The sequence below is a fragment of the Canis lupus genome, chromosome X (assembly GCF_048164855.1).
Source record: "Canis lupus baileyi chromosome X, mCanLup2.hap1, whole genome shotgun sequence".
Taxonomy (NCBI): domain Eukaryota; kingdom Metazoa; phylum Chordata; class Mammalia; order Carnivora; family Canidae; genus Canis; species Canis lupus.
Genome location: NC_132876.1, coordinates 23,262,969 through 23,279,370, shown reverse-complemented (window position 1 = coordinate 23,279,370; position 16,402 = coordinate 23,262,969). Strand labels below are relative to the sequence as shown.

Sequence of the window (16,402 nt, the reverse complement as noted above, 5' to 3'; positions counted from 1 at the left end):
GACAAACAGGACAGTTCAGCAGTATAGAGCAGCAGTCACAGTATGGAGTGACAAACTAAGTCACTCAGGCCAAAGCCTCACACCATGTCTGTGTGCACCTGCAGTAACAACTGTAAGCACCATAATTTAAGAGGACAGGTACATAACACATGAAGTACAATTTATAGCATTCCATTAAACATGAAAAGGGTTGACACTAAGCCTTCCACTGTTTGATATGCACACCTACCATAAATAACTCATTCACTAGGGATATCAAATAATCATGGTTTTACTACAATGTAATTATAATACATATCAAAGTATTTTTCTAATTGTTATACATATCTCATAGAGTTTAAAACTATAGCAATGTAACTTGAACTATGTATTTCTTAAAACAATTGCATCCAATGGTTTTTTAAATGTAAACTCTACTAACTGGGTCTAAAAGAATTACTGAAAAAAAAAAAACATGTTCGTGTGCAATCATCAGTACCAGACAATCAAATTAATAAGTACTGATTAAATGTCTATTATGGGGGGATCCCTGGGCGGCTCAGCGGTTTAGCACCTGCCCAGGGCGTAATCCTGGAGTCTTGGGATCAAGTCCCACATCGGGATCCCTGCAGGGAGCCTGCTTCTCCCTCTGCCTAGGTCTCTGCCTCTCTCTCTCTCTGTGTCTCTCATGAATAAATAAATAAAATCTTTTAAAAATAAATAAATGTCTATTATGTCCATAGCACTATGATAGGTATTCATTGAAATATAAAAGTAGTGGATATGGTCCTTGCCTACAGGAAGATCACAACCTAGTTATGGAATTCTGAATTCTAAGGATTTGGGGAGATGGGGAAGAAGAGGGAAACATTCTAGGCTGGAACAATATGGGCAAAAGTGGTGAAAGTAAGGCCAGGAAAGACCATATAGGGTTTATATTAAAAAGGGATAAGAAACAAGGCCAGGTTGAGATATATTTATAAGGGCTTTTGAAACTACACAGTAGTGGGGCACCTGGGTGGCTCAGCCAAGCATGTGACTCCTAATCGCAGCTCAGGTCTTGATCTCAGGGTCATGAGTTCAAACCCTATGACAGGCCCCATGCTGGGCAGTGAGCCTACTTAAACAAAAACTATACAGTAGACAACAGCAACCATTAGAGATTTTTCAGGAAGAGACTAAAGTGCCAAAATGTAGTGTTCTCACTTGTAAGCTTTGTGATGGATGGATTGAAGGAGGGAAGCAACTAGAGGTAAAAGAACCAGCTGAATGGTCATAATCTAGAAATGAGGTATGATCATCTGGCCTAGGATGGTAACAAATGGAAATAGAAAAGAAGGTATAAGTTAAAAATGAGATGCATTTCAGTGACAAGCATGGTCAAAAGTAACTTTTATCAAAAATAAATATAAAAAATAACTTTTACAATAGCTAAATTCAAGTTTTAAATTATAGGCACACCAGCGATTCCATTCCTAATATATCTATACAAAGACCTTTGCACACATGTTCACAGCAGCTTTACTCATAGCAGCCAAAAACCAGAAAACAGTCCGATGTCCACCAACATGAGAATGGATAAGCAAACTGTGATATATTCTTACAATGGAATAGTACTCAGCAATGAAAAGGAATGAGTAACTGATAATGGGACACGAATGCAACTCAAAAACATTATGCTAAGGGAAAGACACCTTACACATAATGTTTGATTCCATTTATGTGAAATTCTAAGGAAAAAACCTAATCTACGGAGGAAAATAATATCAGAACAGTGGTTGCCTCTGGGAAGTGAGTATAGAAATTGGGAAGAGGCACTTTCTGGAGTGACAGAAATGTTCTATGTTTTTATAGGGGTTTCAGTTATGTCAGCATATACATTTGTCAAAATAAATTGAATGAAACACTTAAGATTTATACATTTCATTGTATGCAAATTTTACCTTAAAAAAAGAATTGAGTAAATATTGAACTCTGATTAATGATACGCATATTGAAGTGTTTCCAGGTAAAATATACTTATATCTGCAACTTTGAAGTGCATAAAAAAAATAAGTTGGATATCCATTTGCTAGAGGCTGGACAAATGGACAAACAGATGATAAACACAGCAAGATGTAAACTGGAGAATATATGTGGTTGTGTACACAGACTTCATTGTATAGTTATTTCAATATTTTGTGTGTTTACAATTTTTTCATAACAAAATGTTTGGGAAAAATTACAGATATAGCTTTAAAAGTTTAACAGATCCTTGCTGGTATGTGAAATTACTTTGGCTTCAAATTTTAATTTTAACTGAAGAAAAACCTCTTTAATCTTAAGACATTTCTCTATCAAATAGCTTCGAATTTTCCATGTCCAACAAACCATACTTTAACAAAGTATTTCATAAACACCAAATTTTATGCCAGAAAATGGAAACATACCTGGAAACATACCCACACAAAATAAACTGTTTATTCCTATGCAGATATCCCCAGTACTAAAAATTTCCACCTGAACTTTAATAAAAGTAAAATCATATTATATTATACCAATAGATTTTAGATTTTAGGCTCCATGGCAGACTACTTCTTCCATATCCACTGTTCATATTTTTAATACAGCACAACTTTAGAATGACTTCATCCATGTTATGTTTACTAATTTTAATTCAAATACATAAAATTTAATTCAAATACTGCTAAAATTTCTAGAATTAGAAATGACTCAAAATTCCTACATTCTTATATCTCCTCCCATAAGAAAAAAGTCCTTAATATTCATCATTTTTAAAAGCTATTCATTTTTTACTTTATGAGGTTCTTATCAGCACTAAACTTCCTGGAGTGATTTCAAAGTGCTATGTAAGAATTAAGTAGACAAATTATAGACCAAAAATACTAAAGGGATACCTAGAAGCTAACCCAAGCATTCATACTGTGTGTCTTACTGTTGGCCCCCAGTAACACATAATACAGCCACAATTTAATTAAAGTTATCTTTCAAAAGGAAACATCTCAATTATTACTTAGATTTCTAGTCAGACACACTAAGGCATTTTAATTAAGAGCTGTGTTCCATTGAAAAGTGAGAAAAAAAAATTCTGGTCTTGGCTAGATTGAGTTTTAGCAAGCATTTCACAGAAATATGGAATAATGAATTAAATGTGGTGGCACACAAACTGAAATCAGCACACTGTACTGTTCTACCACTGCAAACAGGTGGCTCACAATGGCACATTACCAAAACTCACAAAGATTATGGAACTTCCTTCATTTGTCAAATGTTTGTAACTGTCTCTAAAGAATTTTTTATGAAAAATAAATGTTAGAATGTTCTACAGCTTTCTTCAGCTTCAAATATGGCAAAAGTCTTTCACTCCAGGTCTTAGATTCAACGAGACTTCTAGATTCTCTGGATATTTTTAATTCTGCAATTGAAATTAAGTCATCCACTACCAATAAAAAGATTTCAGGGAACACAGTGATTAAATACATTAAGTAATTCCTTTAAGTTGCAAAAGCAATAAAGCTTCTGAATGTGTCTAACTTGCAACAAGGTCAAAGCTTAGACAGCAGGGAGAATTAGCACACAATGCACTGCTATCCACCAAGTGGTTAGGGCAAAACAAATAGTATTTCTCAGTCTCAACTAAAACAAAACTCTTTAATTCCAGATCTTATCATGAGCAATATTGTTGTGACCTTGTTGTCGTAAATATCGGGGGCAGGGGGAACAAAATAGAAAATAAAAATGCAAATAAGTAGGCTCTGGAGCAAAATGCTCCTTACCAACTGCTTCAAAAGTACAGAGCCCAAGGCACCTGGGTGGCTGGGTCATTAAGAGTCTGCTTTTGGCTCAGGTCATAAGCTTGGGATCCTGGGATTGAGCTCTGCTTCTCCCTCTGCCTCTGCCCCTCCTGCTCATGCTCTCTGTCTCTCTCTCTGTCTCTCTCTCTCTCTTTCAAATAAATAAAAATAAAATATTTGAAAAAAAAAGTACCGAGCCCCTTACTGGTCCCACCCAAAATCACTACAGAGTAAAACTATGGGGACTCAAAATGGACAGAACAGTACTGTGTACAATACCCTCAGCTATAAGACTACACCTCTCTCCCCTGAGCTAGCAATCCTATAAGCAGAAGGAGGAAAGGAGTCCCTTTCTGAGAACCTAACTATACACAGAGAATACCAGGTAACTGCACTGTAGCAATTCTTTTCAACTGAGAATAAGCTATTGCTCCACTCATTTTGTGGCTCTACTAGGTTTTCTGGAGCTATAAGGGAAGAAAAAACAATGCTAGGTATCTTTGAGAAGATATGTATAACAGTTATCAATATCACATCATCCTTGCAAAAAAAAAAAAAAAACAGCTTTTGCAGATGACTAGCATGCCATGCTCATCTGTCCATACTCTGAACTCAAACACAACACCTACCCAATTAAAGCACCCACCTTAGCTCAGGTCTGCATCCCCTGGTAAAGAATGGAAGAGACAAGGTTCAGAAAGAGCCAATATCCAGAATGTACTCTTATTTGTCTTATAAATCCTCAGCTAAATATGCATTTATGGAGGATCAAGGCAAGTCTTAAGATGATACACAAAGGCAATCCAAAATGAAGCTAAAGAGATGACAAGGCTAGAAGAGTGGTAGGGGATGGATTTTCCTTCCACCATCACCACCACTCCAAGCCACCACCATCTTTTCGCACTTCAGCCTCCTGGCTGGTTTCCCTAGAAAAACTTGTCATTCTCTGTATTGCAGCCAGAGTGATCTTTTAAAATACAAATCTGATCATACTCTACCGCTTAAAAGTTGTTTGACCTAGGGAAAATTACCTGACCTCTATGTGCCTTGGTTTCCCCATCTGTAAAACAGGGATGCATAGTTCCAGGGCTGTTATGAGGATAATGAGCTGATCTTTTAAAAGAACTAAGAACAGAAAGGAACATAAGTAAGGACTAAATAAGTATCTGCTATTAGTATTTTACCACCCACCCATCCCTCCACCTTAAAAGCACCTCAGTGGTTTTCCTTGCTCTAAAGCTAAAGTTTAACCTAATTAATGTGACCTACAATTAACTTTCAGTGCTCCACATGATCTGACTCTACTCACTCACCAACTTCATCTCGCACCTCTCCCTCCTTACCAACACTCCTGCCTTCAGTTTCTGAAGGAACCGTCATCCTTCCTCTACTGCAACACCTCTGTACTTATGGCTTCCCTGCCTGAGCTCTTCTCCCCCCACACCTCACTTGACTAATTCCTGTGCATCTCTCCGATCTCAATGTAGTAACACTTCCTTAGGAACCATCTCCCTGATCTCCCAAACCATATTAGATACCCTTATCGTGTTCCCTTGTAGCACCCTCTGTAAGCACAGAAAACAAATAATGTCATTACTCTGTGGTATCAGCTTAATATCTGCCTGCTCTATTAGAACACAAGTTGCATGGACTGAAGGATCTTGTCTGTCTTATTCACTATATTGTCAATGTGTGGCATAGGACCTGACACAGAGGAGTACTCAACAAGTATGGATTAAATGAAAACCAACCCTCCTTTCACTCATACTTCTTTCTGTCATTTATCCCTGGGAGGTGAGGAAAAGAGTACGGTGCCATAGCATGGATTCCATGCCATCTTCCCATTCCTCATTCATCCCTGTCATCCCTTCTTCCACCTGCCTCCTTCTTATCACTCTTTGCAGCTGTCCCTTCATTCCTCCCTCCTCCAATGTTTCTCTCTCCTCTATATCCTTCCAGTTGGCCACCACCCAACTGTGATTATGAGACCTCACCCCTAACCACAAACTGCCTGTAATGAAAGGCACTGCTTGCATCAAAACCAGAGTTGTGGTGAGGATGTGGTGGGTGCTTATATTATTGCAGGGCAGAATCTCAGGATCTCCAAAGAAGGAGTATAAACACTTATATTGGCAGAGATAATTTTTTTTTATTACTGCTATTTGACTACCACTTGGCTCACCTCCCAAACAACATGTCACACCACTATAAACACAGTCCTTATTTAGGGCTGCAAAAAGCAGCAGGGTTATGTCACATGCAGAAATAGCGCAGAATGTCTGAGTGGAAAGAGCATAGCATTTGAACACTGAGGACCCGGACTGGAGACCAGCACCCTTGGCAATTCTGTTAGCTATATGACCTTGAATGAGTCTTTTGACCTCTCAGAACTTTAGTCTCCTCACCTCTTACATGGAGGTTATAATAACATCTATCTCAGAGGGCTATTAGAAATCAAATAAAGTATGTGATAAAGCATTTCATAAATTATAAAATGCTCTACACAGATATTTGGCTGATTACTAACTGGGCTTAACATTTCAATTATTTTTCAAGTCTCACTAATAATAGTCCACAAAAGTAACAAAATAATGATCTAAACCTAAACTTTTTTTACTTTTACTGGGATAATAGATATATTTGTTTACCTCATGAAATATTGTTACTTTATTAATTTAACTATTTTCATTTTTATTTTGAATCTATAATTTCCGGTTTCTTTTGGTATGTCACCATTTTCACTTTCTTTGAAACTGATTTTATTCCTGGTCTGAATGTTCAACCATGGTACTTTTATTCTTTGACAACTTCCTAAGACAGATTTTATCCAGTCATGTTAGTTAAATAGATTCAAATGTAATATTTCCCTAGTCAGATTATAACTAACTACTTATATTCACCTTCAGTTTCTTGTTCCTGTTTATATATATTGAAATTCGGCACACAAATAGCAAGCAAACCCTGTTTTGTCCATTTCAAATGGTAATGTTCTCACTTTGGACAAATAGTGGAAATACTCTAGGGATCCACTGTAGTTCCAAAATATAAATGAACTATCTTATTATCCATGGAGCTTTTCTAGTCACATTACAGCTACTGATCAAAATAATCGGCCACAGTTCCACTTGTGATAAAGATTCACAAAATAAATTTTAAAACATAGCTTCCAATTCATAAAAGAGAAAACTTCATAAAATTATAATAGTGTTAATATTTCTATAATTTTGCTTATACTACTGAATTTTATACCTTTGGTATCCCTTTCCATTCTCTGGAAAGTCAGTTTCAGCATATAGAATAACGAGTTATGCTTAATCTCTCAGTGTGTTAGCTTTAGGGTGATAAACATTTCACTCACTAAAAATGGGTTCCTTCCTATCTACCTATATAAATAAGAATCTTGTTTTCCAAGAGACCATTTTAAAATGTTAGAATTTGTTATCACATTTATCATTATCTTTAACACCTAAGTGACAACAATCTAATAACTACTAACAGGGCTTCCATCAACCAAAGAACAATAAATACAAAAGAACTATTTCTTGGTCATAGTAAGGAAAATGATTAAAAACTTCCTGTCATTTAGCATATATTCACTTCTTTTTTTTCATATATTCACTTCTAGTTAAACATATGCCTATTGTTCTTTCTACATATTCTTTCACCACTCAAACATCAGCATTATTAAAATAATATATATATTATTATCATTATTTTTGAAATACTGAATAATTCTCCATTAATCTCATCTTGTGATGATCCTGCTGGTGATTTGGTAGTTTGATGCTTTACTTCCAATTAAACCTCCTCTTTGGATTTAGAAACACCACTGTTTTGATGTACTCTTATGTTCTCTCACATTAAAATGGAATGCTTGCAGTCTAATTTAATAGACTATATTCACTTAAAAGATTACATTATACTAATCTAAGAACTTTAAAAAATAAAAATAAGTTAAATAAACAAGAACTTGAAAAATTACCTTATAGCCTATTGTCTTCCTGTAATAAAGAATTTCCTTTTCCAAGAGCTCAAATAAACGTGGTGGGAAAAACTGAAAATCCTGAACATTTGGCTGCTTTGGAGGTCGTGGAGCCTATGGGGAAAAATGGATTACATATATATTTGTTTTCAGTACATGAAGTGAACATACTTCTTTTACTCTTTCTTTTATATATAGAAAAATATAATGGAATGCCTTTATATGGCTGGGCCATATCAAGTACTTTTCTACACTGTTGTTATATTTTAAGGATTATAATGCTGTTGCACTGACACAAGCCAATGTAAATTACATACCATGTTACAAGAGAATTCTGCTGTAGAACATAAAAACTGGTCTTATACTGTTTTACCTTTGGAACCTTTGGCTCGCTGACACGTAAAGCCTCTCTAAAGTAGGCATCCACTGCGTAGTTTGCTTTGCGTTCTCGTTTAGGAGGTTCAATCCATTCCACCATCCCAAGCTATACACAAGAACAAGGAATTTAATTAATCAAAATCAAAAAATCAAAAATGTTTATGAAACTCAAATACATCAAGATTGCAGAAGCATGAGAAAACTACAGCCATTCAGAAGAATCAAAACTTGCAATTTAGAAGTCTCACAATTATACATCTCAAATTCCAAACCCTTGAACTGTCTATGCCACGTTTGGGTAAAAGAATGCTTTTGGTTTCTTTCTTTTTGTGAGTAAGTTTAGTTCTCACTAAAAAATTTAGTTCTTCCTTAGTAATTGAGGAGAATTTGCACAATCGAGCTAGTATTTTATGTCAAAATACATAGTATCTATATCTAATATAGAAAACTAAAATTGATTCTGGTAACTGTGTTAACTGTATGAATTAAAAAGTAGCTGAAAGAGGTAAGTGATGAATATCAACACAATAGGCATATATCCCTTTAAATAAAGAGAAATTTTAAAATGAAGTAAGATGGAGCGTCTGGGTGGCTCACACAGTTAAGTGTCTGCCTTTTGCTCGGGTCATGATTTCAGGGTCCTTGGATCCAACCCTGCATCAGGCTCCCCTGGTCAGTAGGAAGTCTGCTTCTCCCCCCTCCCTCTGCCTCTCCCCTCTGCTCATGCTTTCTCTCTCTCTCTCTCTCTCTCTCTCTCTCTCTCTCTCTCTCATATGAATGAATAAAATATTAAAAACATAAAATAAAATAAGGTCTTGGTAAGGTAGCCATGGGGAGTCAGTGGAATCAGCAAAGAACTGAATTTGAAACCAGGTTCCACCATTTTACCAGTTGTATAACTTCGGGAAAACTAATTCCCCCTTCTGTGAAGTGGGAATAGTAACACCTACCTTGAGTATTAATGTGACCATATAAGTGAAGGCATTAGATAAACTGCCAGGAGTTAAACCTAAATTATTATTAAACACCCAAAGTTGGGTGAACGATGGTTAGGTAGCATTACAAAACTCTACCCCAATATCAGCTAGAAAATACAATTTAAAAGCCAATAGGCAAAACTGACAATACGAAATTCTGGAATCTATAGGGATGGTTTTACAGTTCAGGTGTTTTTCTTGATTTCATAGTGCCTGCACACAAAAGAAGCCATTAATCTCCAATTAATGATCCCACTCTATTTGATCTTATCAAAGGGTTGAGTTCCAACCAACCTTGGTATCACAGGTTAAAAGTGGATACTAAACTAAGATGACTCAGATGGCTAGAGATCTACAAACTCTCACAGTATCCAAAGAAGTAAAGACTAAAGACAGACATAATGGTAGCATTCATATACATAAAAACTTATTAACTAGAAAAGAATGCAGTTCTCTGCTGATCCATATGTTAAAACCAATGTGGAAAGTAGACTGCTAACTATATAAATTAACAAGTATGTGTTAGGTACCTAATGTATCATTTACAAGTCAGTGTCAGGGATACAAAGATGAATAAAATAATCTCTTTCATCAAGGAGCTTTTAAGTCAAATTAGAAGTTTTCTGAGAACCAAAAAATATAAAACAGTAAAATGAACTTTCCTAAGAGGAAGATTCCCAATACGACCACATTCAAATAGAGGCTGAATAACTGCCCCACATGCTATAAATGGGATCTCTTAATTACAAAAAGGTTAGACTAAATGATCTTGAGGTTATCTTTTAACTCTAAAATTCTATGAGATATAGACACTGTAATGTGAGTTTACATAAGAAATACCCAAAGCAATAAAAGTAGTTTTGTTTTCCCCCTTTGATAGAAAAGATATTTTATAAATAACCAGTATGTTATTTGTCCCAATTGGAATGAAAATAAATAATAATTTAAATTAACTTGGTCAAAAGTAATGTACTGGCCATTTAACCCATACTTATATGCAGGTCTAGGTATTCAAATGTGGAATAAGTATTAAGAGCCAATTCCCAAACTTTCAAAAAAAGTAAATCATGCTGAATTCGTTTCTTTTATTTTTTTTTTTTTTAATTCGTTTCTTTTAGATAAGAGTACACTAATACAAAGTAATTCAGGTTAATTTCTTCAGGATCAATGTCAGTCATAATGATTTAATTTACCAGGTATGGTTGTAAAGTAATACAACTGGTTCAACGAATCACATATGAAAATCTCATTGTGTAATTCCCATGATTTATGTAAAAACAACATTCTTATAGGTTTTCAATTCTCTTCAAAGGATAATTTGAACATATTTTAAGAATCTATCTAGAAAATATGAAAATCCAGAAATAAAAGATAATCTCCAATCAGAATATTTCTAAAATCTGACTTTCTCATTCAACTATAAAAATATAAGTAATCATAATTACTACTAATATTTCTCTGTATTTGTACATTATTTTGCTAGAATTGGAAGCACAAGAAAACCTGCTGCATTAGAAATAGGTAAGTATTTTACTAGTCTAATTTTACTCTAAGAATATAGATTAGACACTCCACTGATATTTGGACTCTTTGCTGTTTAATATTTTTCCACTTTATAAAACACCCCTAATACCAATGAGCCCATAGAAGTAACTGTAGAATTTTAAAAATTCATATCACATAATGGGATCTAAAAACAATTTCTACCTTATTCATGCTAGTCATCATGTTCATCTCATCAGAATAAAATGTAAGGAGTCTAATTAAGGTTATAGATAGAACAACCAGATAGATATAAGTCATGACACTAAAAACTACCAGAAATAAAAAAAAACTACCAGAAATAATGACAGCAATAATGACATTATCAGCATACTAGTTGCAATGCAAACTAAAATGGCTCACATCTCATTCTTCAGTAAAATCAATATCCAAAAATAAGCTTTCTTATTTTAACAAAATTCATTTCTGTGAGTTAAAAATATAACAGCTTACAGAACAATTTCAGCAAACAAAATAATGATAAAACTGTATTATAACTCAAGAAATTAACTATCCATGAGTCCATGCTGATATAAATAAATGATTAGAAAACAAATGAGAAGGAACAGATATTCCTTACAGAAAAATCCCAGCTAATAAATGTAGCTGGAATGAAAGAAATACAAAATTACTATTAGACAAACACAATTATAACTGTTGCAGGCAAACTCCACCAATACATGCTAAAATCAGTGGGTATATATTTGAGGAATATATTCCCCAAGACATTTATCAAGTAAAAGGGGAAAATGGTAACTCTACAGTGAAGAAACAAAGCAGACACCACCTCAACTAAGTGATCAAGGTTAATATTTCCTGTAATAGGACACAACATCATATATTCCCTGGTAAAATATACTGAAGACTTAATATCCCTGCCATGGCATTCTTGCCAAAGAATACATAATCTCAATCCAATCATGAGATAATGTCAAACAAACCCCAAAACTACAAAACAACTAACAAATACTCTTCAAAAGTGTAAAGATCATGAAAGACAAAAGAAGGTTGAGGACTAATTCAAATTAAGGAACCTAAAAAGACACAGCAAAAAAATGCAATGTGGGTCAAGAGAATAAGAAAAATGCACATAAAGAATACTTGCAAGACACATCTTATAAAGGACTGTTATCCAAAATATACAAAAAACTTATAATTCAACACTAAGAAAACAACCTGATTTTACAAATGGGCAAAAAACCTGAATAGATGTCTCACCAAAGAAGATATACAGATAGAAATAAATGAAAAGGTGCTCAACATCTTATGTCAGTGAAATGCAAATTAGAATGAGATACTACTACACACCTATAAGGCCAAATCCAGAACACTGAACACCAAATGCTAGTGAGGATATGTAGCAACAGGAATTCTCATTCATTGGTCATGGGAATGCAAAATGGTATGGCCACTTTGGAAGAAGGGTTAGCAGCTTCTTACAAAACTAAACATAAGCTTACCATATGCTCTAGCAGTCATGCTCCTTGGCATCTACCCAAAAGAGCTGAAAATTTATGTACACTCAAAAACCTGCACAAAGATTTTGACAGCTTTATTCAGAACTGCCAAAACTTACAGACAACCAAGATGTCTTCTGGTAGATGAATGAATAAATAAATTGTGATACATCCAGACAATGGAGTATTACTCAGTACTAAAAAAGAAATGAACTATGAAGCCATGAAAAAACACAAAGGCATCTTAAAGGCAAAGGACTAAATGAAAGAAGCCCATATGAAAAAGCTATGTACTATAGGACTCCAACTATACGATATTCTGGAAAAAGCAAAACTATGGAGGTAGTACAAAGATTAGTTGTTGCCAGAGGCTACAGAAGGAGGGAGAAATGAATAGGCAGAACACAGAGGGCTTTTAGGGGGCAGTGAATTTCCTCTGTATGATACTATAATGGTGGATACGTGTCATTACACATTTATCTGAATCCACAGAATGTACAATACAAAAAGTGAACCTTAACATAAAAGATGGACTTTGGATGATAATGATGTGTCAGTGTAGGTTCAAATGTAACAAATGTACCACTGTGATGTGAGATATTGATAGTGTAGTAGGCGATGTTTGGGAGAGGTAGAATATGGGAACTCTGTATTTTTCACTTGATTTTGTGGTGAATCTAAAAGTGATCTTAAAAATAGAGATTTTTCAAATTGCAATGTGAGATCCTGGTTTGTATCCCCCGGAAAAGAGAAAGAACATTAAGGAGAAAATGTGTTAATTTCCTGGATTTGATCATTGTACTATGATTATGTAAATTGTTTTTTTTTTTTTTTGTAAATTGTTAATATTAAGGGAAGCTAGCTGAAAGATATATGAGAACTCTATATTTTTTGTACAAATCATTTCTAAATCTAAAAATTTTTAGTTATAGCCATAACTTGAAACAAAATAAATAAAACTCCTCTATTTCCTCAAAGGACTTTTGCTGTCCATGCCATATATTACTATACCCTCCATCTGACAGGAGAAAAATAAGTGCCCAAAGTTACTGAATTAGTGATACAGTTGGGATTTCAGCTTCAGAATTGAGGAACTCCACCACAGTACTGTACTGCTTCTTGAAAACAACAGTATCAAAAGCAGCAAAAATGATGATGAGCATGATGGCAATCATCATCATCCAGCTTAAGTTTAAGTTTAAGTTTATTAAACATAGCACTTGCAGGAGATTTGACCTACATCAAATTTCACTCCATAGCAGAGCATTGTAATAGGAGAGTGTCAGTAGGGTCTTTTAAATTTTATTATTGTTTTAATTTTATTTCTTTATATTTTTAAGTAATCCCTACACCCAACATGGGACTTGAACTCACAACCCCAAGATCAAAAGTCACCACTCTACAGACTGAGCCAGCCAGGCACCCCGTCAGTGTTTTTTAATAATGGTTATGGGAAGAAATGCTAATTTGAGAGGCTAATGGCTGAGAATAAAAAGTTACCTTCTGTTTTTCTCTATAATCTTCTCCTTCAAACTTGTACAAACTTTGTTCAGTATCCATTCTAAAATTTCTCAGAGAAGACTCTCCCATTTTCTGCAAGCGTTCATTCATCTCTGCAGTCTACAGTTCAATGCATTGAAATTAGAAAATTATTGCTGAATTACTTATAAAAAATCTGTGGGCTCTCTAGCTTTTTAAAAGTCAGGTTTGACATGAAATATCCAATCTGTTAATTTACACGGTAAGAATGCAATGCTAATACTAAATGAATATAAATTCTACTTGCTCCAAGTACTTTAAATATTTAAATAGGTATTCAAGTATTCTCAGGCTTTCTTTAAAGTCTTTTATCAGTGAAGATGTAGTCATATAATACCTATTTTTATGTGTATTTGAAATTGTCCAAAGTAATTTGTAAAAAAAGAAGGTAGGACTAGAATAGAACTATTTCAGAACCCCACCAAAAAAGGTAAATTCAACACAAAATTGCAATATTCTGAAATAGTTTATTAGACTTTAACAAATAATGCTTTAATATTTCATGAAATGTTCACAAAAGGTTTTCACTTAACACAATGTGTGAGAAAATAATTTCCAATCCAGTGCAAGAAAAAGGTTGCAAAAATGTAGTCCTGATATGTGACTAAACATGAAATTTATTTGGCTTTTAAGTAAATACCAACATTATTTTCAATAAACGTGAGATGTAAGATCACTCATTTTTAAACTCTAGTTCTTAGTCGTTCTTAACAAAAATTAAACTAAAAAACCCTAAACTACCTCTGGATATAAATCCACAAATCCTTAGAGAGAACATGAGTCATGTGAAACAACACAAATCCAATTAAGCATGCTGAAGTATGTTGATTTTAAAGCAATTCATCATGAAAACAAATGACATTTTAACTAACCTTCTTTTCTCCTCTTTCCAGAAGAGTTGTAATATCTTCATCTGTCAGCTCACTTTCTTTAGAAGCGAAAACATGGGTGGCTCCATGACGTATCATCTGCAACATTTCCTCTTTTGCCAGCTTGTTAGATTGCTGGTCAATGAGTCTTCCTAATAATAATAAAGATAATAATAATAGAAGTTTTGTATATTCAATTATATTCCAGAGAAAGCATAGCATAATAGTTTTAATCAGACACTAGTACATTTAACTGTAAGTAAAGCTTTACAGTTATATTAATGAACACACCTACAAGTTTTTCTTCTACCATACCTTCTATTTCAATGAGTTTTCTTCTGTAAAACTCAGTTAAAACTCAGAAAAACAGAAACATTTTATTCATTTTTCAAACTTCATTTTTCAGTTCAAATTTCTTTGTATCAACAGGCACTCTCCAATATGCATTTACAAAATGTTTAGGGGCGCCTGGGTGGCTCAGTCGGTTGTGTCTGCCTTCAGCTCAGGTCATATCCCAGGGTCCTGGGATGGAGCCCTGAATCTATCTCTGCTCAGCAGGGAGCCCGCTTCTCCCTCTCCTTCGGCAGTTCCCCTCCCCACCTCATGAACCTGTGCGCATGCTCGCTCTATCTCTCATAAATAAATAAAGTCAAGAAATATTTTTAAGAAAATTTTAACTAGACATTTGAACTGCTAAATAATATCAGGTACTTCAGAAGACTGCCACTTGCATTCAACTATAAGCTAGTGATGTTCAACTAGATTTACTCTATATATTGATTGCAAGGATTTAAATTAAATAGATTTAAATTAGCATTTTTTTTAAATTAGCATTTTTTAAAATGGCTTCTTTCCTGTAAGTCTATGAATTTTAGTCAACATTAAAAGTAATCTCCTTTAAAGATAATTGCATTAAAAAAAAACACCTAATTAAGTTTACAAGTTTACCTTGTTGTATAACAATTGAGTCAAGTCTCAGTTTTATCTCTGCTCTTTCTACAATTCTTTCTTCAACGGTGTTATCAGTGATGAGACGGAACACACGTACTGGCTTCTTTTGACCAATACGATGTGCTCGATCCTAGAAGAAAGAATCCTAATATAAGATATATTGGGTATTCTGGATAAAATATATAGTACAGCCACCATATGCTATAAAATTCTGAATATTAAATTAGTTTTTGAGTTCTCTAGACCTGCCACTTTTTAAAGGAAGATGATGAGTATTAAGAATATCTATGGGGCGCCTTGGTGGCTCAATTGGTTAAGCGTCTGCCTTTGGCTCAAATCATGATCTCAGGGCCCTGGGATTGAGCCCCATGTTGGGCTCTCGGCTCAGTGGAGAGTCTGCTTCTCTCTATCTCTCTCTCCCTCTGCCCTTCCCCTTGCTCGTGCTCTCTCTCTCTCTAATAAATAAAATCTTAAAAAATATATATCTAGAGGTCTCTGGGACCAAAAATATCTGCCCATATTATTATACTGTCCCATTAATGGACAGAAGCCAAAGCCCTTTTAAGATGAGGACTATACAGAGTTTATTAAGTAACATTAAGTCACTAGATGCAAACACCTTCCACACTAGAAAGTAGTTTTGTGAGGGCCAAAGTAGTTAGCAATGGTTGCTATGGTGGCAAGTCACTTTTATTTCATGATCAAGCAGTTCTTTCTGCTTATGGAGGCAATTCAAGGATGTGTAATAAAAGGTAATAAAAATTAGTGGTATATTAATATCCTTACTATACAGTGGTCTAGGATTGGTCCTATGGTTTATAGTTAGTAAAGGTGACAGATGGCAAGTTCCAACAATATAAAAACAGCCAGGGTAATTATCTTTAGAACACTGAAGCTGCTAGAGCAAACAGGTGAAGGGAGGAGGGCAGTCGAG

At 34.6% G+C, this 16,402-nt stretch overlaps 1 protein-coding gene across 7 annotated transcripts in view; it reads right to left on the bottom strand.

Annotated features, from left to right (window-relative positions):
* The window catches only part of SMARCA1 (SNF2 related chromatin remodeling ATPase 1), a 72,980-nt gene that overhangs the window by 23,493 nt on the left and 33,085 nt on the right, over positions 1–16,402 (bottom strand). For all 7 annotated transcript variants that reach the window (XM_072817401.1, XM_072817406.1, XM_072817407.1 and 4 more), the window contains 5 exons: positions 15,466–15,598; positions 14,521–14,669; positions 13,610–13,729; positions 8,129–8,239; positions 7,756–7,869 (listed from right to left, as the gene is read on the bottom strand). In XM_072817401.1, coding sequence (XP_072673502.1) covers positions 7,756–7,869; positions 8,129–8,239; positions 13,610–13,729; positions 14,521–14,669; positions 15,466–15,598 — 627 coding nt within the window. The remainder of the gene's footprint in view (positions 1–7,755; positions 7,870–8,128; positions 8,240–13,609; positions 13,730–14,520; positions 14,670–15,465; positions 15,599–16,402) is intronic.